The sequence below is a fragment of the Colletotrichum truncatum genome (assembly GCF_014235925.2).
Source record: "Colletotrichum truncatum strain CMES1059 chromosome Unknown Contig_0005, whole genome shotgun sequence".
Taxonomy (NCBI): domain Eukaryota; kingdom Fungi; phylum Ascomycota; class Sordariomycetes; order Glomerellales; family Glomerellaceae; genus Colletotrichum; species Colletotrichum truncatum.
This window is the reverse complement of record NW_027222402.1, coordinates 2,247,290-2,273,194: the sequence shown is the minus strand read 5'-3', so window position 1 is coordinate 2,273,194 and position 25,905 is coordinate 2,247,290. Positions and strand designations below refer to the sequence as shown.

The 25,905-nt window shown below is 50.9% G+C and overlaps 10 protein-coding genes across 10 annotated transcripts; 4 read left to right on the top strand and 6 right to left on the bottom strand.

Annotated features, from left to right (window-relative positions):
- Window positions 1–110: 110 nt before the first annotated feature.
- CTRU02_208698 (uncharacterized protein) lies at window positions 111–653 on the top strand (the record flags this gene model as incomplete). Its single annotated transcript, XM_036724885.1, has 1 exon — window positions 111–653. One exon carries the CDS (start codon window positions 111–113, stop codon window positions 651–653), a length of 543 nt encoding a protein of 180 aa, XP_036583517.1.
- A 111-nt stretch (window positions 654–764) lies between these two features.
- CTRU02_208697 (uncharacterized protein) lies at window positions 765–2,150 on the top strand (the record flags this gene model as incomplete). Its single annotated transcript, XM_036724886.2, has 1 exon — window positions 765–2,150. One exon carries the CDS (start codon window positions 765–767, stop codon window positions 2,148–2,150), a length of 1,386 nt encoding a protein of 461 aa, XP_036583518.2.
- A 330-nt stretch (window positions 2,151–2,480) lies between these two features.
- On the bottom strand, window positions 2,481–3,773 carry CTRU02_208696 (casein kinase II beta 2 subunit; the record flags this gene model as incomplete). Its single annotated transcript, XM_036724887.1, has 1 exon — window positions 2,481–3,773. One exon carries the CDS (start codon window positions 3,771–3,773, stop codon window positions 2,481–2,483), a length of 1,293 nt encoding a protein of 430 aa, XP_036583519.1.
- A 1,841-nt stretch (window positions 3,774–5,614) lies between these two features.
- Window positions 5,615–7,084, bottom strand: CTRU02_208695 (phosphatidylinositol phospholipase c; the record flags this gene model as incomplete). Its single annotated transcript, XM_036724888.2, has 1 exon — window positions 5,615–7,084. One exon carries the CDS (start codon window positions 7,082–7,084, stop codon window positions 5,615–5,617), a length of 1,470 nt encoding a protein of 489 aa, XP_036583520.2.
- A 1,199-nt stretch (window positions 7,085–8,283) lies between these two features.
- On the top strand, window positions 8,284–8,766 carry CTRU02_208694 (uncharacterized protein; the record flags this gene model as incomplete). The annotated part of the gene is made up of 1 exon (XM_036724889.1): window positions 8,284–8,766. The coding sequence occupies one exon, from the start codon at window positions 8,284–8,286 to the stop codon at window positions 8,764–8,766; it is 483 nt and encodes a 160-aa protein (XP_036583521.1).
- A 1,372-nt stretch (window positions 8,767–10,138) lies between these two features.
- On the bottom strand, window positions 10,139–10,840 carry CTRU02_208693 (uncharacterized protein; the record flags this gene model as incomplete). The annotated part of the gene is made up of 1 exon (XM_036724890.1): window positions 10,139–10,840. The coding sequence occupies one exon, from the start codon at window positions 10,838–10,840 to the stop codon at window positions 10,139–10,141; it is 702 nt and encodes a 233-aa protein (XP_036583522.1).
- Window positions 10,841–14,861: 4,021 nt separating this feature from the next.
- CTRU02_208692 (s-adenosylmethionine synthase) lies at window positions 14,862–16,194 on the bottom strand (the record flags this gene model as incomplete). The annotated part of the gene is made up of 3 exons (XM_036724891.1): window positions 14,862–15,323; window positions 15,379–16,044; window positions 16,120–16,194. The coding sequence occupies 3 exons, from the start codon at window positions 16,192–16,194 to the stop codon at window positions 14,862–14,864; spliced, it is 1,203 nt and encodes a 400-aa protein (XP_036583523.1).
- Window positions 16,195–18,343: 2,149 nt separating this feature from the next.
- On the top strand, window positions 18,344–19,413 carry CTRU02_208690 (ATP binding protein; the record flags this gene model as incomplete). The annotated part of the gene is made up of 2 exons (XM_036724892.1): window positions 18,344–18,391; window positions 18,577–19,413. The coding sequence occupies 2 exons, from the start codon at window positions 18,344–18,346 to the stop codon at window positions 19,411–19,413; spliced, it is 885 nt and encodes a 294-aa protein (XP_036583524.1).
- Window positions 19,414–19,872: 459 nt separating this feature from the next.
- On the bottom strand, window positions 19,873–20,391 carry CTRU02_208691 (uncharacterized protein; the record flags this gene model as incomplete). The annotated part of the gene is made up of 1 exon (XM_036724893.1): window positions 19,873–20,391. The coding sequence occupies one exon, from the start codon at window positions 20,389–20,391 to the stop codon at window positions 19,873–19,875; it is 519 nt and encodes a 172-aa protein (XP_036583525.1).
- A 1,561-nt stretch (window positions 20,392–21,952) lies between these two features.
- Window positions 21,953–24,626, bottom strand: CTRU02_208689 (uncharacterized protein; the record flags this gene model as incomplete). Its single annotated transcript, XM_036724894.1, has 2 exons — window positions 21,953–23,851; window positions 23,901–24,626. 2 exons carry the CDS (start codon window positions 24,624–24,626, stop codon window positions 21,953–21,955), a joined length of 2,625 nt encoding a protein of 874 aa, XP_036583526.1.
- Window positions 24,627–25,905: the final 1,279 nt, after the last annotated feature.

The window sequence follows — 25,905 nt, the reverse complement described above, 5'->3', positions numbered from 1 at the left end:
TCTTTCTCTGTTTCTTCTGCATCTCACAGAAAGGCCTTATCAGTCTTCTTTTCCTCATTATCATAAAACGTCCCAGAAGGTGCATCCAACCTTGACCCAAGGCCAATAACATGACGCCTTTAGAGCCAGCACAGCTCGAGAAGAGCGACGGTCTCAACTTGCCTAGGCCTTTCGATCAAGACGACCGTCGTATCATTGCTCAAGAAGTTGACAAGGTGATGAATAAGAGAGCGCAGACTGGGAAGAAGTTGCTAGAAGCCACAGTGCGCCTGACCGAGTTAGATGGCTCCGATGCACAGCAGCAGCAACAGAAGTTGCTTCAAATTTCGCAGCGCATGAAGGCTCGTGAGCAGAAATTCAAGCGCCGCCAGAACAATATCTTGTACGAAAGAGAAGAGCTTTACAAACTGGACCCTTCCAATCTCAGAGCCGACGACGTCAACCTCATGAAGGCCATGGTTGCAAAGCTTAATTGTCAAACTAAGACATCGGCGCCAGAAAAGAAGTCGAATGCACACCGAAATGTCGACAATGAGGCATTCCACCCTGCTTCGAACCCCGAGAATTCGTTCAGCGGCAATGACAGCTACTGTACCTTCCAAGATGATATGGATGACCAGACCTCTCTTAACACCGTGGACATTGTGTTCTAGAAGGGCAAGAATACCACGAAAGCTATGGATAGCAAGTGCGACAAGAGAAAGCGAGAAGAAATCTCTTCTACGCCTTCCAAGAAGGCGAAAAAAGAATGCATAGGACAGGGTATGCTGTCCTCGAATTTGGGAGTTGCTCCTGCAGATCGTGCCTCGTTACCCAAGCAGCACAACTGGAACGAGAATGGGGACACGAACGATGAGGATAAAGGACAGAAATACAAAATCACCAAGACCTTTTCTTCCAAGAATGTCAACGCACTGAAACAGAACAAGGGGTGGCCTTATGATCTTGCTGGAAAGGTCGCCGAAGAGAATCAGGAGCGCAAAAGGTCCTCTTCTTCCACAATTAGCAATATCAATGTAGCCAAAGATGGAAATCGCCAATTCGACCTTGTCAGTCTGTCTCCCGGGCTGAAGAAGAAGAACAAGCACAGAAGGTCCAAATCCTCTTCCATCATTGAGACTGCAGTGGTGGAGAATGATACGAGCACCCTCGTCAAACCTATCGCCGAGGTTTTCGAGAAGAAGAAGAAAACGAAGAAGGACAAGAATTCCAGTGACTCCTTGGACAACGAAGAACATAAGGAAAAGGAAAGCCAGAGCAGTAACAGTATTCCCTCTTACGAAGAGGTTCACATTGAGCCTAAGAAGCACGAGGAGTCGCAGAATGCCACATATATCGCCATCAGCGAAGCGGATGTAAAGAATCGCTCTTCCAACGACACCGCGATACAGACGAAGCACGAGGGCTTTTTGGTCCAAAAGCCCATTAAAACCACATACGAACAGGATCCTACTGCTACTCGCAAGAAGAAGAATAAGAGACCCCGCAGAAAGATGTCCCTTCCCACCAAAAAAGATAATGGCGAGGATTCTGGATTGAAGGGAATTGAAGACAACAAATCCATCGCTTCTAATAGTAATTTTGCGGCCGATGTCGCGCATACCCATCATGAACAGATTCAATCCGATCGCCCTATCCTGTATACCAAATCCAGCAGTGGATACACCTTCAACCCTTTTTCGGGTCTAATGAAGTACAGCACCATGAATTCCGAACCAGCAATCGCTACAACAAAGAAGGTAGAAGGCGCGGAGAAAAAACCGAAGGCAGACATGAACAATATGCCCGGGTCGAGCGAGAAGAATGTGGGCAAGGGAGCCAATGCAAAAGATGTGATCTCAAAAACTGGGAAGACTGGGAAGACCGATATGCCTCATCTGGGCCCCCAGGAGGTTGCCATGCTCACTCCAAAGAAGGAACAAAAGAAGCGGAACCGGTCTAAGAAGATCAAGATGCCACCCAGATACTCCCTCTCACGCCCCAGGTTAAGACATCTGTTTCGGTTATCAGTGCTTCTGGGAACCTTATTCAGCCTATCAGCTCTTCCGCTGCCCTTTTCGGTAGTGGGCAGTACTCTCCAGAACTCCAGAAGAAGGTTGAACAAGACAGACAGCGTCATGGGCGAGATAGAGAGGCCTTGCTCAAGCTGATGAGATTCTAGCACATTGCATACCGCAAGCTTGTGGACGAAGTGTTTTACAATTACCTGCATATCACCCGTCACAGGAAATTTTGGGATGGACTAGCATTGGAACTAGTCTCTTAGGTACCTACTTTAGGTGTAGAAGTTGATCAATAAGAATAAATTCAGTGTAAGTTTGACTGCAACCTATCGTATGATATGTCACGTTGAAAAAAGGAAATGTCGTTCGAAGGGTTTTATCGCCCCTAGGGCGATAGTCCCTGCCGTAGTATACAAAGAGTGTAGATCCTTACAAGGCAAATAAGCCAAACCGCATCATACCCAACAAAGGTGGAGCTTAGTACCGTCCCTTAGCACGGTCACATTCTTCTAGAAAACGATAGATGCCCTCCAAGCCCTCATATTCATCAGAGCATTGCTCGCTTGTCTTGGGAGTTGGCGACATGCTCTCGTAGCCTTCGGGGTCGGACATCCAGGGGTTCTCTTCCATTTCGTCGATGAATGCATCCTCCAGATCTATGTCCAAACCAGAAAGCGACCGAAGGGAACCCCCGGGTGAAGTAATTGTTTTGTTATCTTCACAATCGGGTGCGAAGGGGAAGCGAAGTGCCATTGGTACGCCAGAGCCGGCCTCAAAGCCGGCATCTTGACCAACCGCACCGCGCTGAACACCATAATCATCACACAATCGCTCAACAGTCTCAGCGTCAACACCAGGGAAACGCACTCGTAGCACACTTCCCTTTTCCATAGTGATGGGTAGGTCGCCTAGCAGGGCAAGCCGCTTCAAGTCGGCGAAAATAATAGCAAGGTCCTTTACGGCGCGAGCAAAATCGACGGACAGGACATCGAGGAAACCCTCCTCGTTGAGAGTAGTGGCAGGGGCAGCGGCGCCAGCGGAGGTAAAACCGGCGGCGGCGGCAGCACTCAGAGGGCTGAGGGCCGTGATGGTAGGGTTGAGCTTGAAGTCGATAAAAGCACCTGGATTGCCACGGGCGGTGCCCATCATCTTCACGTATGCGGCCTGCTCGAGTTCTGAGACGGCACGATAACAAAAGTCACCCCTAGCGTTCGTGCCATCATAACGCACTTTCTGGCCGGAAAGGCAGAAGGCCCGCATGGCAACGGAGACATTGTGGACCACCTGCGCCGGGGCGGCGGGGGTGTGCGAAAAGTACCGGGCTCCACCACCAACACTGTAGCCGCCCTGGGTGCGTGGGAGAGCGCCGCCGGTAAGGTTCGGTCGGAGAGTACTTGCAAATGGAGCCCGTCCTGTCATCCGCCCGACACAACGCGATGTATTTGAGCTCGGGGATGACGCCCGGTTGAATCGTGGGGCGGCATTGCCGTTACCTCCGGCAGTGGAGATCCATCGGCGGACGGTGTTATGGACACTCTGTTGAGTCGAGTACCAACGTCCTGCTCGCTTCTGTCTAAGAAGAGCGGCAGGGTGAATGGGCTGACGGCCGGTTGGCGTGGAGCGGATGGGAATAGAGGCAAATTCGCCTTGGGCGGCGGGACGCGCGGCATTGGCAAGTTTGGTCCGTATGGCTTTAGTCGTCTTAGTGATGCCTACGCGGAGGAAGCGTAGGGCTGCTGGAGCCCATATCTTCCCCACGGCGGCAGACATCTTGGCTGGTAGTTTGTGAGTCCTTGGCTCACAAGGCCGTTTGTGAAAGGGACGTTCGCAGTCCGGATCGTTTCGATGTTGTCAGTAGCTGGAGGAGTAACGGTCCCCTAGGATGACGGGTGTTCGCGGGGAGCACTTATATGGGAGGCGGCGATAAGATAGGCTTCGCCACTTCGCTGATCACGGAGATTTCCGGACGCACCGCCACAGATGATTTGGGAGGGGCTAGATACTAACCATAACCGGCTAGCTCGCTTGACCAAGCCCGGACCCCACTTCTTCTTTTTCTTCTGCCTTTAAATTTTCCCAGCGAGCTTCTGCAACCTTTACTGACTTCCCTTTCTTCTCATCAGGTCAACAATTGTGACCTTTGCCTGTCTGTTGCAATGCCGCACTGGCGCGACAGGCAGGCACTATTATTTAATGGTAAGCGCTTCTCCCATCTTCTAACCTGGTGTCTTTTTGCGAGGATGATAGTTCTTTTTTGAATATTCCGAACCAGACTAGCGCCATGGTGTTTTTATTATCTCTAGAATTACCCTGAGCAAATTTCTTCAAGCATGATCTTTTTGCTCCTGTATCGCGTAGACCAGAAGTTAACGCGTCCTAGATTTCTAAGGAAGGACCCTGGTCGCTTCAAGTTGGAAGCTAAGAACCCCGTGTCAATCTTATCAAAAAGGTATGTTACAGATTTTCAGCTGTGTACAGCTTTTTCATTCCACGTCAAAACCCCTCTCTATATGATGAACACTTCGTACACCATAGGGATTCCTCATGCAGAATACATAATGTTGAATCCGGTGCAATAGTTTCAGCCTTGTCTGATCTAGAGCCTATGAAGCACACCTTTTGATTTGCATTTATCTAGAAAGCACTAGTGCTAACTCAATTGGATAGGTGAATACAGAAACTCTTCCCTATTATGAGGCATTGCCCTTGTCATCCCTTTCGCGATGCGCCACGCATGAGGAAGATTTGAACGAACGGGCGGACATAAACGAACTTCGGTGCCCCTCGCCAGAAACAAACAGGTCGTACAAAACCTGTGGTGTTGGGTGCCGGAGCTTCTTGTTGATATCATTCGTCACCTGATTGTGGTCACCAATTAAGCAATAGGGACATTGGGCTTGCGTCATGTCTGGTCGTTACAGAAGTGCTGACCGGAAAACGCAGGTAAATACTTCTTGGATTATTCCCATGTTTTATGCGGCAATGGGTTGCTTCACTCTCAATATTGTGATGAGTTGTCAAGTATTCACACTGTTTGACTGGCTACACTTCGGTGTTTGCTGGACATGAACACACTTAACACTTTCTGATACTATTGAGGTATTTATGATCCGTATATCTACAATAGTACCCCATCGCTAACGTTTTGCAGCCTAGCTATTGGTGTTTGCTTCATCGCCGTATATGCTGTGCTAACTCAGCTCGGTAGGGAAGACACGCTTCGTGCTTGATTGCTTTGCTATGATACCCCAATGGTAGGTCATATTTCTTCCCTTCGCATGTCGCCCACCCCCTCTCAATGATGACCCAATATTAGCTCTAGTACTGAGTTCATCCTGACGAAAAAAAATACCATTCACCTTGGAGAACTGATTGAGAATGTTTTCATCAACTATTACTGTTGCACGTTGTTGCCAAGATAAGAAGCTAATTGGCGACTATAGGATTCTCCTTATATCTGCAAAAGATATTCTCCATAGCTTTGATAAAAATTTATGACATTTATTATATTGTGCATCAACACGTTCTCTGGCAAGCTTGTGAAGTTTAATCCGTTGTCCATTTGTGTCATTTCGCTTTTTGCGCCAATTGGTATCGCAGTTTCTGCATGCCTAATGCTTAAGCTGTAACCGTGCGTTCATCCCAACAATGCATCTGATTAAGTCCCAGTCGCCGTTGGCCCCGACCCAATCGGTGACAATGATGCCTGTAGCCGCATCGCCCACGTTGAGCTGATGAGGGCCCTTGCCCGGCTCGCCGTGGCTCATACAAAGATACTCGATAACGGCGGGATTGACCTTGGCAGCGATGCGCTCAGGCCAGCAGGTGGCATTGAAGAAGTTACTGGCGCTCAAGAAGTTGACGAAGAAGGGTAGTGGCGGAGCGTCGGCGTTGAACTCAGGCATGCCCGGGAGGTGGAAGAACTGCTCGGCTGCGCGCTCAAGCTGGCCACGAGAGAAATTGATCTTCTTTTCGACGTTGGTCGACTGGTCAATCTCGTAAAAGTCCTGGACGCGGATGAGGCCGCCGCCGACGGTGCCGTCCTCGCAGTTGTCGGGCCAGTGCTGGGCGTCAATGGCCCACCCCCTACCATCATGCTCGCCACGTAGAGACTCTTCGAGGCCGAAGCGACGAATCAGCACAATGCGGCCACGGCAGTCGCCGAGATGCGGGATGCGCGGTTCAATGAACCAACGGTGAGCGTCACGGCCGACGTAGCGGTCGCGCAGATAGTGGCTCAGTTGCTCGTCGTTGCCTTTGCCCGTGCCCTCGCGCTTGACAGACATGAGGACGGTCTCAGAGGGGTTAGCGTCAAGGTAGGCGTAGATATCCGAAAGCATGTCGGCGAAATATTTGTTACCCGTTAGAGAAATAGGGAAAGCGGAGTGCACGAGGGCGAGGTCATCGTTGTCTGGGTTCACGGAGACGCGGATGTCGAGGAAGCGCACACCGTTGTCAAGCTGCTCGCGGACGCCAACGGCCTGGCAACGCACCGAGGGCAGCGCTGTGTGGCATGTTGGCGAGTTGTGGGTGCCAGGGACAGAGAGGAGAGAGAGCGGGTAGTGGTCTTGCAACTCATGCATCCAGGCATTGAGATTTGCAGAAGACATGATGGCTAGGAAAGCGCCAGCCGGTATATAAACAGCTGTAAGCTCGAGGGGCGCATCGTCGAGCTTCTTCATGATAGAGGTACGATTGGAGGGGCTCGGAGCGTCGACCTCATAACGGTGGCCCTCGATTTCGAACTGGAGCCGGATGACCTCTTGGCCACCCGTGTCTGCGGCGCGGATATCCGTGGCGTTAATTGTGAAAGGGTCAACATGGACGTCTACATCCTCCGTCGTATGGGATTCCCCCTTGGCGACCGTTTCTTTTGTTGTGAAGTTCGTCGCATTGATGAAGGAGGTGATGGTGCCAAGGGTGTTGCCAAAGACATCCCCGGTGCGAACCTTCTCGGCCTCGAAGCGCTCGATGCGCTTGAGGGCTACGGGCCGAGAAGTAAGGTTGCGGATGGTAAGAGACGCCATGACTATGGGGATATCGGTGGAGGAGGGGAAGGGAAGTGAAAGACAGAACCCCATGGAGGAGGATTTTCACGGGGTTTAGAGCCTCCGGCGGGCTTCATGTACGCGTGTATAATGGGGTTCAGGGTATCTAGGGAGGGGTTACTTGCATGTAAATCGGGGCACCCTTCTGCTGAGGCGACTTACACCACGCCAAGGTACCAGAGGGGTTGCGGATGGTGCGCGGTGCTCCGTGTGGTATGTAGGTGGGATCAACTCTCTTCACGCATGCTCAGCTTGGCTTCTCCCAGCAGGGCAAGTCAAGACTATGTCAAGCCGGCAGCGGCTTCCTAGCGCAATTGAGGTTGGAAAATAGAGACGGACCCGCCTAGCGCAGCCCGTTTTGTGTAGAGCTGGCCACTAGGGCCCTGAAACTCTCTGTGATTCGCCAATGGTGACAGACTGAGACCACCTGAGGAATCGGCGCTGCCCATTGGGCCACAGGGAGCTGTTCATTGGAGCTGAGCTCAGGATGAAGGGCCCCAGCAAGGATGGACTAGCAAAAATAGTTTGACGCCAAAGGCAACAGTTCGGATAAACCAGCAACTGAGACAAGATAAAGACCGCTGAAATGTAGGGTAGGGTACGGCCTGAAGATATTTGAGTCATGATTCCCATCAGGCCTCTATATTGGCAAAGTCAAAAGAAGAGACGGTTCGGCCAATACGAGGCTTTGACGCTGTTCGGCAAGACGTTCTTGGTTTGCTCTACATTTGAGGGCTACATTGAAAGGTACACTACTGAAGCATTGCAACTTCCGCTTACAAAACAATGAAAATCGCCATCAAAGCAACTCCTTGCACATTAAACTCAAAGACATTAGCTAAGTCTGGTCATCTATGCATATTAAATCTGTACCTTAGAGCCATTCCATTATGCTTACGTTCGCCTCAGAGCTCCAAAGACCCTGCCTGGGTTATGAGCCAGAAACTTCTGAGAGCCCAAGCCCGAATCGGCAGTTGGATCATGTCATTGGATAATTCAGGGCAAAATCCATCCCCTGCCATACTAATCCGTCAATACGAGCATAATACTCCACAGATCACGCTTCTGCCTGATGAGTGGACACAATATGAATCTGCCTTGTGAGCAGAATCCCCAATATCAGCCGTGAATGTCTCCGAGCGGTTTATATAAACTCCTTCTGTATATCTCAGATACTACTTTCTCTTCCCACCCTCATAACTTATACTTTGACCCGTCTCCTTGCCGTAAAAATGGTGTCTGTTCGCTCTGCTGCCATCGCACTCTTTGCCGCCTCAGTCACTGCGCAAAAGCTTCAACCCTGGGATCAAAAGAACTTTGGTTACTCAGGCGCCCAATCAGATTTCAACGTCAGCACATACTACGAGGTAAACCTGGAACCTTGGCCGCGTGTCTCTCTCCTCTTCAATCACCTACGCACATACAGCGGTCTTTACGTCCAGTCCTCTGGAGATTTCGTCACCGACTACGAAGTAAACGCTCACGGCGTCGGAGGCGCGATTGTAGCCTCCTACAAGGTGTGCGGCGCCAAGGGCAACTTTACCTACGTCCCCTTTATCAACTCAGAAGGTACAACGGGCGTGTTGACAAATACCATCATGCTTGATGCCAGGGCATCTAAGAATGGGGCGAAGACTGCGAGAATCAATGAGATTTATCCCATATACCCTGGCGATGTAGTCTTCAGCCCCAACAACACCTCGCCCTGCCTATAGTGATGTGGGCGATTTTGATGATAAGAAGAAAAGCTTCGAAGAACTATATATATATATATGTATTGGATTCTATATGTTCTTCTTTCGACTGAAACGGGCGGGTTCTTCTGGGGCCAGGAAGCCGAGTTGACTGTTTCATCACGCAGTTCAAAGTGAGAACACAGTAAAGAGAACAACCGGCCTGCCATTAAATTCAAAGACACTGAACTAGACCGATTACCTTTCGAGCCTTGTGATGTGTTCTGAGCCACTTGCCGTGCAAGGTCAGGGAACCTAAGTGTTTTGTCAAGCATAGCAACATCCGAGTACTCACCTCGCTATATCCAATACTTCAATAGGTAATAGCAAAATGAAAACCATGATCTGTCTGCCTAAGCCGAAAGTAATTCATCCAGCGCCCAGCATTCCGGATCTCGAAGTTAGTAAACATGGTCCATAAGCAGCCTCAAAGCAGGTCAGATCATCACAAGGTCCCGGCTACCGATAGAGTGGCTCATCCAGTGATGCTCCAGATTTTGTTGGAGAAGACTTCCGGCAGGGATAATAGATCCTACACTCGTTCGCCTTCGCATTCGCCTGCGAGATGCGGTACTATTACGCGGGTAAGGCGGTGTACGGGCCACTTTGCATCGTCGAACAAAGAAATGAAGCAAACAGTTCATGGTCACTATGTTGAATGCTTTTTCGAAAGCCAGGGATTCGGTGCCCGGATGGTTGGGACAGGGCCTCTGACCAGGGAGCCAACAACTGGTGTGGACCCAACCAGCCATTTGGAACTGTCAAGAAGAGAGAGAACTCAAGATAGTCCGAACTAGCCTTAGTGATTTAGTTAGCTATTCATGCCAGTGCTGGTTAATGTCGTGCCATTGTCAGCATGGCAAGGAAACATTTTTGTTTTACAACACAGAATGCGCTTCAAGAATAGGTGTACGATGGAACAGCACGTGGGAAAACACTACTCTTGAAATAAATAGATAAAAATTACAACCTCAAAACATATGGGGAGCGGACAACTTGAGGGCTAATAGTGTGAGATGCAAAATTTTAAGAGCTGGTTATCAACTGTCATTACACCCAATGTGATGTGACTTGATCTCTCCCATCATTCATGCACTAATACTATTCATAGACAAAGACGTTCACTTCTCTGCACAAGTTTTATAGGCTTCCAACTAGTACTTCGTCACTTTGCCCTGACAGTAACATTAGATGGCCAATTTTTAGGAATACTCTTTTCCATCGAAACCTCTCCAGTTACCCAACCTAACTTGGGCTAAAGAGAAGAGCAGATCACGTCCAAAACGTGTAGCTGGGTAGGCACGGGGAATAAGAGGGTAGGACAAGTGGGGACAAGAAATTGGTCAAGCAATCTCTACTCTTCACTTCGAGCCCGCTTGCTCTTTGGTTGATCTAATGGGCCAAGCTCGGATGCTCGTCGCCGTCGATATGGCGATGACGGACGAGTCGGTATAGACGAGCCTCTTCTCCGACAAACACAAGGTGCTGTCTGTCTCTTTTCTTGCGTTCTTCCATGGACGATCTTTTCCATAAGTGATGCTGTGCCGATGACGTTGGAAGAACCTTTGATCGTTATACCTGCGTCGATATCTAACTTCAGTGGTCTTGGGCGGCCACTCTCGTCAATCATGGGTAGTCCAGTAGCCCAGTCTTTTCCTTGGATAGTTTCGACGTCAGCTTTTGCGATGGAGTTTGCCTGCTCGGAAGGAGAGCATGGTAGAACAACGAGGTTTCCATCGCATGCCACATTGATGTGTGTCGAGATACGCAGCGAGATCGGTGACAGTTCGTCATGGCTATCTTCTGTCATTGCCCCAGTATCCGGCAACTGTGAGTATGGGATACTTTCAAGTGTTTGATCACCAATGTCGTGTGCTACAGTTTGGCGAGCGAAATAGGTAGCAATATTGTCGATTATGGTCGACTGAGTTGCAGTTGAGTAGGCTGGTGGCTCCTCTATATAGCAAGACTCATTTTCTTTGCACGTTGATAAAGAGCTGAGGGTTGTAGGTACAGCCAGGTATTGAGCCTGCATACTTTGAGTTTCTGAATCCATACTGAGTTTGGGTTGGTGTCAGGTACAAGGCTACTCCAAATTTAAGCAGACAATTGAGTTGTGAATGTCACAGGTGACTGCTGTCAAACCATGTGTACTTCCTGAGAGGGAGGCGACAGGAGCGAGTGGCAAAAAGTCGAGGCTGTGGAGGTGGTTTGAGTGGTAAGTATGACATTTGAACCTCACGGAAGAAGTAGCACTGTCATATATACATTCTAGTCGAATTGGAGGGACAGCGAACCGAAACTTGAAGGGCTTACAACTGTAGCGGAGCCATACTAAACAAGGAAAGAACACCGCCTGTTGAGAAAGCCAAGACCCATATCATACAATGCAGGCATGAGTAACTAGCTAGGCCAACGGTGCAGAAATAGGATGTCAAGGAACATGATACAAACAATTTGAGTGACACTGCCCACCTTTTTCCTTGGCTCAGTAGCATCAAATAATTTCCCATTGTGATATCTTCATATCTAACAAGCAGTACTAACTCTCGGGTAGCATTGCATGGTGATATGAACCACTTTGCCGAGGCTGTCATCCTATTGTTGGGAAGCATGCTGTCTATTGTTCTCCGAGCTAGGGGGGCACAGTTCATCAATTTCCACAACTACAACCGCCAGCGGAAGGCATGAGCTACGATAGTATGAGCCGTCAAGATAGCCTCGCAAACCCACCAGGACATGTGCGGCCGATTACTCGTGAGTCATTACATCTGCGTCATCATCATCTGCTGCACCTCCGTCTTTCGGCGTTGCGGCGAAAAGCGTTCGTGACAGAAATTTAGGCAATGGCTGGATATTCATAGAGCTAGGATTTGTGTCAGTCTTCTTGAGCTGTTACCTTACGCATAAATGTCTGTGGGAATATCCCCTGCTCCATCTGAATAGGTGTTGTGAAACAGGCAGACTCTGGGCTTCAACTGTGGTTCGAAGGCCATTGGTGTTGGGCAGCAGTTGAAGTTGGCGGAAATATACCTGGATAGCGGGACCCTAAGGTCCTGGAATGCAAACAAAAATGTCGGTTATTGTACTAGCTCCTAATCCGATCGAAAATCGTACAATCGGTAACGGATAAGTGCTGTCCTGGGCAAGCAAACATAGACCATGTGGTATCCGGCCATAAGACGCCAACCGCCTGCCTAATTCTCCGAAGCTCGGGAGGCTTTCCTGAAGGTACCTCTGGGAGGAGAAAGTCTATTGTCTTATCCACGTACTCAAAAATTGAGCGGCGCAACCAACAATGTACACTTACATAGCCGTTGTCATATCAGGACACAGTGGTAGTCGTTTGCAACTGAACTCTTTCAAATTCAAATAACGCCTTTATTCATTCGCTCTCCAGTCCTAGAAGAATGTTAACTCATTCATGTTCGACTTAATTCGATGGCGCTTGTTCATTATTTTTACAACCCTCCGGACAGCCAGGGCTGACTGACGGTTAACAGTCATTGTCTCTGCATCATTGCTTCCGAGAAAAAGTCTCCCCCCGTAAAACCCTGGAATTCAATCTCTATAGTTGCAATGCTGAGTTCCCATGATGGTCCGTCGCCGCACACGCAGACAGAGACCATTTGCATATCACTTAGTCTCTCGTCATGAGATCAACAGTTTTCAAAGTATCTTCCAGAAATAATGCTATGATATTTCCTTTGTCAACTGCAAGGAAGACTCCATTTTGTCAGACATGCTTTCATGTCAGCAGCAAACCAACAGGCAGTAGGATACTAGTGTATTCGTACATTCCTATGGGTGGGTGGTTTCTGGACGCCGGCCCTGGACTCCTCCCCCGTTAGTTAAATCGGAGGCTGTGGTTAGGCCTAAGAGGCTCATTTGTAACAAAATGACCTGGAGAAATCGGTCATTGCGTATTAGTGACGTTCTCTTAATAATAACATTGCCCTAAGCGGCATCAGTCTAATAGCACAACCTCGGGGATACAGTTTTCCGATGTAAAGACTACCTATCGCAAGAGAAACTCCGGTTTCCAAGTATTCAAAACAAGAGAAACAAGCTAGCTCTTGGTTTAGCAGTACGGGAAGCTTGTTTATGTGCAAGGTTTGACGGGAGCACTTGATGTCCTGCTGCCGTTAAACCCAAGACTAGCCGGCAACGAACGGACTCCCAACACGCTTTCTACTTCTCCGACCGCACAGGCTTTATTTAGATATGAATTATCACCAAAAAAACGTCAAAGAAATACTGGTGGTCTTGATTCAAATTACTCACCACTGCGGCTTAACAAATCTTGATGTGAAGCTTGCCTCCCACTGGGACGCTCATCAACATTCTGCTATCAATAGAACCAAACGGCTTATGTAGGTTGAGAAAGGCTCACCAAAGAAATCAAGGTGGAGATGACAGAAGTTTTGCAAGGCTAGTATCGGCTTCAAGTGCACCATCTGTAGACTGCCAGTTGCAAACTTGCACATCACTGACATTCAACAGGCCTCATCGTAGCGTGTTCATATCAAGATTTACTTTAATGTAGATGAAGTTCATCTTTTCTCCCCTTGCATTAGCCAGTACGACAAAGTTTCGTAGCCGGGCCATCTGTCCAGTCGGAAACACCCCAAACCTATGCCATTTTGATCTTGACGAAGAACTGCATGTGGTATTCTGGATTTAAAAACGATGCCAATCGTCAGTCACAAATCCAGTGGCCAGATTATATCAACTTGAGCCGGCCGCTGCTAGCTTTGGAAACAACTCATAGAATGAAAATAGTGTAGTCGAGCTCTGGGACGGAAGCTAGAAAAGCAATACCAGTAGTCTCAAAATTTGTGGAACTCCTGTCTGTAGTAAGTAAGCTGAGTATCAATTCACACCATGAGCGCCCAGTCACCTCGAAGTCGCGTATTATAGATGCCGTGGTGCCGATAGTCTGGTATCTAAAATTACCGGATACTTTCTAGCCCTTTTTGGTTACGCTTTGTGAATATCTGAGTTGAAGGGCTGATGCTATGATTTGTGCCATGTTTTGTGCTCCCTGGTTCCATTCTGTCTGGGCGGGTGCTGAATATGCGTGACCACACCTCCTGGGGGAAAATAAAAAGGAAACAAACAAACACCCCTGATTTGCCATATTGAAGCAAAATTCAGTTGGTGAGTACTATATTATTGTTGGCACCAATGTTGGCCAATCGAGCAACTGGCTATGCTCCAAGTTTTCTGGGGAGGGCAGCGACGTACCGAAGTCATCTACTCCACGCGGAGCTCACTCCGAAGCGCCTAAAACGTCCTTCGTAGTTGACGAGGTTATGTAATCCGGGTGGCGCGTAACACTGGTAAGACAGATATCATGGTACTCATTGTTAAATGGTGAGACTTTTAGAGACCCATAACCGTTGTTGTCTTGGTGTGAAGCATGGAATTTGGTTAGAACGAAATTAGTTGACAACGCATGTGTTCCATTGGTACTTAGAAAACATGCCACATGAGCAATCAAGTCAGGTATTCGAGAAACTCGTCTCTATTCTGGTAGCCAAATGGTCTACCTATCTACAGCCCATTTCCACACCTGAATGATCTCTTCTGACTCTCTCCCAGTCATCATCCATACCCGCAAGAGATGGGTCGGCTAGAAAACTAGGAAAGAAAAGATGTTGAAGTTCTTTTGTTTCCCCGTTAACGCCGATGTATATGCTTTGTTTGTTGCCCCTTTCGATCAATCCGAAGGGTATCTCTCATAATGCATTGCTCTTTTCAGAGGAAAAAGGAAATTTCAAAAGATTCGCAGGATATGCTCCTGATCCCGCTTGTTTGTCTTTGTTGAAAGACGCCACCGCTCCCATTGACCAGAAAACTTATTGTTTAACACCTGAAGAAAACCCTACCAAAAGACCTCGTTGTTTTGCCTTTACCCGCAAAGGCTTGAAACCGGGATTCGTTGAGAACCGTACGCCATATTTGAGTGCCTGTCCGCATGAATATCAAAATTATTATAAACGTCTAGGTCGTTGCAATGCAGGAAGCTTGTTGAAGGAATCCTGCTCGGTCCAGTGCCATGTATTATCAGACACTTAGAACTTGAGAGCCTTGGGCTGCTCCCAGGTGAAGCTCTGGTTGGTACCGAAGTGGCCGTTCTTGGCGGTCTGGAGGTAGATGGGGCGGTCCAGGTTGAGCTCGCGAACAATGACACCGGGGCGGAGGTCAAAGTTGTTGCGGATAATCTCGACGAGCTCGTCGGAGGTCTTGTCGGAAGTACCGTAGGTGTCAACGTAAATGGAGAGGGGCTCAGCGACACCAATGGCGTAGGAGAGCTGGACGAGGGCACGGCGGGCAAGGCCGGCGGCGACGAGGGACTTGGCGATCCAGCGGCCGACGTAGGCAGCAGAGCGATCGACCTTGGAGAAGTCCTTACCGGAGAAGGCACCACCACCGTGGGCACCCCAGCCACCGTAGGTGTCGACAATGATCTTGCGACCGGTCAGACCGGCGTCACCCTGGGGTCCACCAATGATGAAGAGGCCAGAGGGCTGGATCTGCTTGGGGGTTAGCATTTGTTGTGGAAAGCATCTGCAAGCGAGCGTGACTTACGTGGTAGATGGTCTTGTCGTCAAGGTACTTCTCGGGGATGACCTTCTTGATGATCTTCTCCTTAATCTCCTTGCGGAGCTGCTCAGTGGAGATGTCCTCGGAGTGCTGGGCAGAGACGACGATGGTGTCGACGCGCAGGGGGACGACAGCACCGTTGTCGTGCTTGTACTCAATGGTGACCTGGGTCTTGGTGTCGGGGCGGAGCCAGGGAAGGGAGCCGTCACGGCGGGCAGCGGACATGGCAGCGTTGAGCTTGTGGGCGAAAAGGAGGGTAAGGGGGAAGAGCTCAGGGGTCTCATCGGTGGCATAGCCGAACATGATACCCTGGTCACCAGCACCGAGCTGCTCGAGGGCCTTCTCGTAGTGGAGACCCTGAGCGATATCGGGAGACTGCTCCTCAATGGCGACGAGCAGGTTAAGGGTCTTGTAGTCGAAGCCCTTGGCGGAGTCATCGTAGCCGATGTCCTGGACAGCCTTGCGGACGACCTTCTGGTAGTCAAGCTTGGCCTTGGTGGTGATCTCACCGAAGACCATGATCATACCGGTCTTGGTAGCAGTCTCGCAAGCAACCTTGGAGAGGGGATCCTCAGCCAGGCAGGCGTCGAGGATAGCATCGGAAACCTGGTCGGCAATCTTGTCGGGGTGACCCTCACCGACGGACTCGGACTATCTCGGAGAGTTAGTAGGGAGCCAGATTTTTTCCTCCTTCTCACCGCCTGGGAGGGGAGGGGAGAATCTTACGGTGAAGAGGAAGTTGCCCTCGTTGTAGTGCTTGCGGCTGGCAATGCCGTTGCCGTTGACACCGTTGGGAGACATTTTGATTTAAGAGGGGGGTAAGAGGGGGGAAAGGTGAAGAATAGAATAAAGAAAAGGTATCGAGAGAAAGAATCGGTACGGTGAAAATCTACCGACGCGGGGCACCGAGGGGCTATGAAGGTAGCAGGGGAAAAAAGCTACTTCTGGGTCGAGGGGTTAGCTTGCTGTGGTGGAGAATGTGGCCTGGAGCTCAATGTGAGGTCAATTGCTTACCTAGAGGAGAGAGAGGACCAGAGGTAAAGCTTGTAGATGTGGAAGAGGAAGAAAGAGCAAGAAGAGAGGGCGGGAAATGTGGCCGTTCGGGTTTTAAAAGAACAGAGAAAGAGAGCGAGCTTGGGACGGTTGGGAAGAAAAATCTCGCTCCCCTCTGGCAAAAGCTCAAGCGGATTTGACGCACTATTCGTGGGAGACCTCTACCGAGAGCCGGAGCGGGTGCAATATACTTTCGGTAACACACAATTATTGTTGACAGCAAATGTACACCCGCCCGCCGACCCCTCCATCCCTATGTACCAGCCCTGTCGAAGGGGGGCCCCAAAATTCTCCAGATTGCGCCATCCTCACGACTTCCTCCCTTGACCGCCTTCCAGCATTTCTGCGTCCTGCGGGCTCACCCCTCTTGAGGCCACCTAACGACACCCGTGGAACCGCTGTGGTTACCACCACACAATGTAGTGTCGAGGTCTACGTACTAATTAGCATATACAGTAGCAACGGATCCGGGGCCAACCCAGCCTCCAAACACCAAACCGTCGAGTTCCCAGCCTGGGGACACTAAGATTTACACAGTGACTTGGAATACGCACCCTCAACGATACCCATCCTTGCCTCCCCGAAGGAGCTCGGGCTCAATTCTGTTTCGTTTTCCCTACTGTGAAGGTTGGGGGGGGAGGGGAAGAAGGCAAAAGCAAAGTTGCCGTGTCCTTTTGGCCGCCTGCCTCAGCTAAGATGCAATCGCGCAATCACTCTTAGCAATCACGGAGTTGAAACCCTCTGGAACTCTATTGTCTTTGACTCTGCCGGTGTCACCATTCATCCAACTGAATGCATTGTCTGATAATCTGTTGCAGAGTCTCCATCAAGCGTAAGCAATTTGTAGCCAAGAAGCATTGCGCCCCTTCCTTCGCGAGCGCGTGCGAGAGGAGGGGAAGACATTTCCGCATCGGAATGCCCACGGCACGCGCCGACAGCCCGTTAACATTCCCCTTGTCAATCGTATTACGAAGGACGTAAAGTAAATCCGTCCGTTGACATTCCGTTGTCAACTATATTATGGAGGATGGAAAATAAATCCGCCCGTTGGTGCTATTCCTCTCGGCGCATTCCTCCTGCAGACTCGCATTCCGAGGGAATTGCGATAACGCCTACGCCCCCATCCCTCCAATACCTCTCTCAGCGCTTGCAAAGTTCCTAGACAAGGGTGTAGAAGAACGTGCCGACATTGTTGAATCGTCAGACAACTGAGAAACCCCTGTCGAAACAGGCTAGGCCTGTACATGTAGTCAGGCCTGTAGCAGATCTTCCGTCTGGGCGGTGAGAATGTGCCCCTCCCGCACTTCACACGTGCTAGTGGCATTGGACCGAAATTCCGCTGCAAGCCGTGTGGCCACTTATTGTACTCTGAACGAGTGGATGCCTGGCCGAAGGAATCAAAAAGTGACAGTAAGAAAGAAAAAAAAAAAAACGGCAAGAAAAAAAAAACGGCTGCAGCTCTTATCGCAAGCTATCTATCCGTATCGCAAGGAAATTTTTTCCCCCCCTCCTTGGCATGTCGTCGGCTGGGCCACCGATTACAGGTGAGTTACATCCAACGTACGTAGTTAGTTATATGTATATACGAAGTCCAACTATATACTGCCTTTTGATTCCTTAGCGTTTTCAGCCACCGACTCATTGGAAGTGGCGCGCAAAAAAAAAAAAAATAGGGCGATCACCGTGACCCTTGACGTGCGCTCGTTCCTGCATGGCGGGGTAATCCATAGAAACTGCCCTTTTCAAACCTGCGCCAGTGACTTTTTCGGTCGATCCTGAATCAAGCACCAGACTTGGGCCGACAACACCGCAAACTCTTTCTCCCGTACTTGAACTTTTTTTCCCTTACATTGCAGCCTGCAACCCCAAACCTCAAACCACATCCCTACACGCCAAAATGAGCAAGTACGGTGTGATGGTCATGGGCCCCGCCGGGGCCGGCAAGGTGAGTTCCCTTCCCATCATGCCTTGCTCCCTTCCCCCATCCATACCTGTAGGATGCCCCGTGGCCGGGACTCGGCTCCGTTGGTGAAACCGGGCAGGCCTCCGTCGCCGAGGCCGAGAAATGAAGCTTTCCCACTTCCCCGACCCGCGGCTCCGAAGACGGAATACTAATCCTCCCGTTTACAGTCCACCTTCTGTGCCTCCCTCATCACTCACCTGAACCTCAACCGCCGCTCGGCCTTCTACGTTAACCTCGACCCAGCTGCCGAGTCTTTCGAGCATGCGCCCGATCTCGATATCAAGGATCTCATCTCCCTCCATGATGCCATGGAGGAGGTTGGTCTCGGCCCCAACGGCGGTCTCATCTACTGCTTCGAGTTCCTCATGGAGAACCTCGACTTCCTCACCGAAGCCCTGGACAACCTGACGGAAGAGTACCTCATCATCTTTGACATGCCCGGCCAGATCGAGCTCTACACCCACATCCCCATTCTCCCTGCCCTCGCTCGTTTCCTCTCCCAGCCAGGCTCCCTCGACATCCGCCTCTGCGCCGCATACCTCCTCGAGGCTACCTTCGTCGTCGACCGCGCCAAGTTCTTCGCTGGTACCCTGAGCGCCATGTCCGCCATGATCATGCTCGAGATCCCCCACCTCAACGTGCTGTCCAAGATGGACCTCGTCAAGGACCAGGTGCGCAAGAAGGACCTCAAGCGCTTCCTCACGCCCGACACGGGGCTTCTCGACGACGATCCGGTCATTGCGTCAAGCGAGCTCGACGACGGCCGTGGCGAGGTCCACGACAAGGATCTCGTCATGCGCGGGAAGAGTTTCCAGCGGCTGAACAAGGCCGTTGCCGGGCTCATTGAGAGTTTCAGCATGGTCAACTACCTCAAGCTGGACGTCACGGACGAGGAGAGCGTGGGCGCTATTCTCAGTTACATTGACGACATCATCCAGTATCACGAGGCGCAGGAGCCCAAGGAGATGCATGACGACGAATTTGAACCTCAGGACGATGAGTAGGCCCTTTGGTCCAAGTTCTTTTACGATTATGCCATAGATTCGGTCTGGATATTATACCATACCATGAAAAGCCCACCTGGGCCGATGGAGAGAAGGCCAGGGACGGGGAGTCACAGGAAAAAGACTTTGGAGGTATTTGGGGTTGCTTGCATAGCGTTGGCGTTGGTATTGATAATTTAACATTGACTCATTCATAATCGTATACGGCAATGTGCCTGACGGCATGCGCCTGCGTCTTGAAGCCGCGAGGCCTTCTTCTGACACCCTTGGTCGTGCTGTGTATATCCAATCTGGCCCCTCTAGACCACAGCCATGCCCTCTGCGGCTCCGAGTCAACTGCCATCACGGCCTTCCCCGGCCCTCAATACCATGGCAGATGCCCAAACAGTTGTATATCAGTTCCATAACAAGCCCTTTTTAAATGTACTCCTAGTATATCTTCCTCTTTCATCCTGTTATTCATCGGTGCCTCCTTCCTTGAAACTGCGTCTCCTCTTCGTATCTCTTGTACTCGGAAATCCACACATCCTTCAACGCCGTTGCGAAACCCACGACCTTGCCGCCGACAACGACCGCATCCTTTGCCGTCTCCCAGACACCCCTCTGCACCACAGCCGCAAGAACGGCGACAACGGCACCCCAGAAGGCGATCCTCAGCACGAGCGCAGTCCAGAACGCCACGACGCGGCGGATCCAGTTGAGTACCACGACCGTCGCGGCCAGTAGCGCGAGCAGGATGCCGAACGACACAAGCTCCGGGGAGTCTTGCAGAAAGGCGAGAGTCGCGTCGACCGCGGGCGCGAGGTAAGGGTACACCGTGTCGAAGGCACGCGATGCGGCGGCGACGAAGTGCTGGCGCAGGATCTGGACCGGGGAGGAAGGGTGCAGGGCGTTCTTGTTGATGAAGTCGACGGCCTCTGGGGGCAGCAGGGAACGGAGAAGAAAATTCGTCACTGAGGGATCGGCCATTTTGGACATTTCAGGTTTTGCGTAGTATGGTGACTAGGTTTTTTTTTTGGGTGCTGTGCGTGCGTGTGTGTGTGTGTGTGTGTGTGTGTGTGTGTGTGTGTGTGTGTGTGTGTGTGTGTGTGGTTGGGTTTGGGGAGAGTTCGTTTTGGCAAGTTTGTTTTGCTTCGAATGGTCCGCTGGAGCAATTGAGTCTTCTTTGCTGATAAACAGTACGAAGAGAAGCCTTAGTTTAAGGGGAGACAACTATACGCCAAAAGGCAATTGTGGTGGGCTCGCCGCAAGACAAACAAACAATGCCGCGGTGTGAGGTTGTAGCCGCGCAGAGAAATTGGACCCTTGGAGCACGAGCCTGTTGGCGATATGCGGTGAACCGGTCGGGGTAGTAGTGGTTGTCGTGTTGTTTTTTTAGTGGGGAAGAAGGGGTGCTTGTCACAAGCATGTGGGTAGCGACTGGGGAACTGGACTAGCACGCCAGATGAAAACGACTTATGGAATCTAACCCCGAGCACCTTCTGAGACCGCCGAGACAGACTAAGGGAAAGTCCATCAACGACTGGAAAGAATAAACCCATAAGAGTGGATTAGTTGAGACTAGCTATAGATAGCATGCCAAAAGAGATGAAAAATATACAAAAAAGTGGCCATCTGAAATCCACGTTGTGTTTGGCATAAACCAAGCTGCAGCTCGTCCGTCGTACCAATGGGCTTGTGCTCGAGCTCTGCCTCCAAACCACAAGCTGAACTTCCCGCAGTAACGATCCTGGTGACCAGGATGGATGCTGGGACATGCAGCTTTGTCCAGCCTGCCTCAACTTGCTGAGAAATGCAACAAGTCTTGCCAAATCGTCCGCTCGTGAACACCAGGTTTCGGCTTTCCGCATTAATAAAAGGGCCTGGAAAATTCCAAGAAGGAAGAGATGGCATTCTTCGTAGGATGAGGTCCATGGCGCCTTTGATTTGCTTCCTCAGGCCCTGAATATAGCTTCCATTGAACCTGTGATTGACGAAATCTTGAAACAGACCCAGGTCTAGAATCACATCGTTTGCTTCTTGTATAAGATATGGGAACCTGGTTCGAGGACTTGACACAAACTGCCTAAACTGATTCTAATGCAAAACTGCGCTGTTGTTCACCTACATAACCGCCTGCGGTAACGGCTTGCTTACATGTTCCTAACACGGGCACTCGATACTCCACATAGATATTGAGCATCATCTAAACAAAGGAAAATATGTTTGTCGCCATCTTACAGGCAAGAAGTGGGATACAAGAAAGAAAAAGGCTAAGGGAGTAGCTCCCAAAGAAGTACAAGAAGGGTATCGAATCTAAAAACTATAATCGCATCAATCAGCCTATGGGTGGAAGTAAACGTCTTCCACGACGGCAGCCTCCCTGCTCAACTGCAACCTCTCGCCTGCTTCATTTGACATTATCAGTTATTCGTTTTTGCGCGCCAAATGTCAATGTCCCGACCAAGCCGCTGTGCTGCGCCGTGCAGCTATAGCCCTGCCGCTTTGTGGTTACCAGAATACTCCAAACATACATTGTTCAAACAAATACATCGCCTTCTCATGAGGTTTCACCCATCCCTTCTAGAATTCGGCGCGCGTTGTCGATACGCCTTCTGTACATCCGGCCCTCTGCGGAGGCCTTGCCAGCTTCGCTCAAAGCGAGTACGCAGCGCCCCAGACTAGCCACAAAACGCTCGACAAGGATCTGGTCTTCCTTGGCCAGTTGCTGCATTGGCGCAAGCTGGTCCGGTCCGTGGATGTTCTCCTTATCGCAGACGCTAGCAGTCTCGCTCATAAGGGCATCCGAGATGCTCCTGAGCTCCAGCTCAGGCGACCCTTGAGGTGTGAGGACGCCAACAACGTTCACCCGCGTTCTACCCGCCAAGGGAAAGCTGCGGTTGGTTCCAGTAGAATCAAACGACGCGCTTCCCGCCCGGTGGCCCATGGTCGCCTGGGTGCTCATAGGACGATGAAAAGCAACCGAGCCTGCACGCGCCCGGGTTCGCATCTCCTCAAGCACATCGCCACCATTGATACTTCCAATCGTCGACCGTTTGGTGGTCGAAGGACTCTCCGTGTGCTCACTGATTGGGCTGATGCTTGGCGGGGTAAGAACGGGCTGTCTCAGATCGTCCTCAGTAGCACTGCTGCTGATTCGACTGGATCGACCATCATGCGCAGTTGCAAAAGAATCCATGGTCGAGGTTGTGTCACCACTGCCTCTCCGGTTGTACGATTTCGGGCGGAGCGACTCATTAGACGACGTCAAAGGTCCGCGTGTTGTCTCAACAGAATCCTCGGAACTGAAGCTTCCTCGGCGGCTGTCCTGTCGTGCCATGCGTTGCTGGCTAATAGTGCCCATGGCGCTGTGGAGGAAGAAATGCTCATAATCAAAGGCATCTTCTCGGTCTTCGTGCGAGACAGGAGACTGGTACGTATCGTGGTAAAGGGAATCCCCACTCTCACTATCATACCCGTCGTCCTCCTGTACCTGAACACTGTCTTCAAATCCATCTTCGGTGTGCATGTCGGACAAATCGTCGTCGTCAGATCCCATATGCGCATTTGCTTCCATGGCCTCGAGGGCCTTTTGTCGCTCCTCCAAACGAATCGCCTCTTGTGCCGCTTCGTAATCCCCAACGACAGACTCCTCATCCTTGATCGATGAATCTCCACTGTCGATCTCTCTCTCCTTCACATGATTCTCTTTGTTACCATCGTCGTCGTAGGACACTTCGCCGTTCCAAGTATCTTCTTCTTCTTCCAGGGGTGTAGAAGATGGCTCAGGCGAAGATTGTCTTTGAGTTCCGGCATACCACTGGTCGACCTGGGAGTGAGTAAAAGGGCTTGGGGTCCGCAAGCTCTGGAGACTGCGTCGTCGCATACTATCCGCCCGCGCCTGCTCTCTCAGTGAGGAGATCTTGCCTTTAAGGTCCATGACCTGGCCTTTTAGGTCACGCATCTGCGCTGCTGAGGCCGAGCGTGTGAGCGGTTTGGCTGGGCCACCTAGTGCAGAGCTCGAGCGACTCTCTCGCTTGGTGGTGCTGTCGCTCCCTGAGTGGAAATCTGTCGAAACCTCGTCTTCACCCAGAGTGTCTAAGCCAGCCTCATGAGCCGCTTTGTATCGCGGTTGCACGTCTCGCCCGGAGTTTAGGTGTTCCAGCGTGGTGGCGTCAGAGGAATACTTCCTGTTTGGAACGGGCTGGCGGTATCCTCCGGCTGCGCCCATTGCACTCGCTGATCTTTTTGGAACTACGCCCGAGTTCGCTAGCTCAATGTTGATTGAGGAATCACTCATCATCCTCCCGTGGCCATATATGGAGTTCGGGGAAGTTGCTGAAGAAGTCGATCTCATCATTGGTGGAGAAGGGGTTGAGCCAGCACCATCAAACGAAGATATCGAATTCGTGGAGACGCTTAGCGAGCTTCGCGCTCTCGAAAGGTTACCCTCCATTGTCTAGACTAGTTAGTATAACTTCGTCTGGGGGATACCCAACAATACGTACTGTTAGCCTGCGTTTGGCGTTTGCAAGAATCTGTTCGGCTCTTCGACTTATCAACGCGGTTGAATACCTATCGGGATCGTTGAGAGATGCCCTTGTGGGTTGTGAAATGACATGGGCTTGATGAACAGAAACATCTTCTGCGTACGATTCTGCCACACTTTCTTCATCATCGCCCTGGAAATTGCTGTCATCAACGCTAACTGCATCGTCGAAATCGGCGAACACGTTGTTGTGATCTTGCATGGTTGTCACTGTGCTCATAGATTCGGCTGAGGATCGTCGCTCGTGCGCGCGGGCCGCCCGCTTCTTAATACTCTCATATGCCTTTGTTGGCGAAGGGTACCGCTCGTCAGCGCCTCGATTACTGGGTCGTGCCCAAACGATAGAAGATGGGCGTGAATTTTTGCCTGGCGTGCTCTCAACCTCGGTAACCTCACCAATATCGGACAGCATCGTTCCATTGCCGTAGATGATTGGTGTCGTGGGTGTAATAGGACCGGCGATGTAGGCGCTTGGAGGGAACTGGAACTGCATGTTCATGTCGGCTGCCTGAGAGTTCTTCCACATGGTGAGGGGAGAATGGGGTCGGTCGGGGGAAGGCGAGCGATCGTAGTCGGGAAGAATCATATCCGGATTCGTCAGAGTAGGAGAAGAGGGCAGCGGGGGGTATGACGAGGTGGAGCTTGAATGGGCATGGCCGCCATGGTGAATAGTCTGTGTCGCCATGGTCGCGTTGGCCAAGTTTTACAAGCGATTCAGGTCTGGTTGTGTGGCCTCCTGGGCGCCTGTTTATCTGGATCGCGCTCGTTGATTGTCGTTACAGTGGCCGTGGAGTCGTGGGAAAAAGACCGAGTCGGGCTCCAACCAACAAGACGGTTTGAGTGCAATTAAACTGGTGAGTCTCCGAAGGCGCAGTAAACTCAATTGGACACTTATTCTTGGTATACGAATACAAGACAAGATGAAAGCATTTGGGCAGACTTTTGGGAAAGTTCAGACCAATCTTAAAGTCAGCCTGATCCGTGGGCCGTCTGGTTGGTAGTGTCGGATGAAATAAAGCTGATTCGGAATTCCGTTTCCCAGGGTCGAGCGCAGAAGTCAAGCTTGCGGCGGAACCTAGGTACAACCGGACTCGCTCCAAACGAAGCGCGGAAGATGACGACCTGGGAAGGCAGAAATATTATAGGTTGATTATAGATGACGGAAAGCGACTGCTGGGAACAAGTGGCCCGGGGTTTCGTTGTAAATATGCGAAATGAGGGGTGCCGTAGCTATGCCGGGTGCTGAACGTGGAAGGAGGCTATAAACTGAAAGGCCGCTTGCGGGCAACAAGACGTCGTTCGTGGGGGGTCAAAGACCGTATGCGTGCGCAAAACAGGCAAACAAGCTGCCGGGTTCGGGTTCGGGGAGGTGACCGGATTGAGAAGCTATAGATGCTGCTCAGAGGGTCGTTGATCGGAGATTCGACGTCAGAAAAGTTGACGGGCTGATGGTGATTGACGTTTGACAAAATCTGACAGCTTTCTCCTTCTTTTCCTCCTCTTCGAATCGTTGGCTCAGGCTGTTTGGATCCGGCTGGGGGGCGACGCGACGGCCCTGGGTTTAAGGGGTTGCAGTTGACGGCGGTGGGCGCGAAAAGGCGACTGGGCCCAGCAGAAAGGTAAAGGTACGGGTATGTCTAAAATGATCTGGGCAGCCGACCAATCAAGACAATCAGGAGGCCGTGAGACATGCGGCCGATGTCTTGGGGCTTGTTCTTGTCTCTCGCTGAGGTGCAGCAGCAGTAATGGACACCTGCAGACTGCACAACTTCAATACGAGAAGATGAGTAGCTAGAGATGGAGGGTGGAAGTTCGCAGCGAGCAGATAATGATTTCTGGGTTTGCTTTCGCAGGCTGATCTCGGCTGGGTGCCCTGGGCCAGGATGATAAGATTGACAGGCTGCGGGAGATGAGCAGTCTAGGGTCGAGGACAGCTCGCCAGTGCAGGAGGTAGAAAGGCTCAA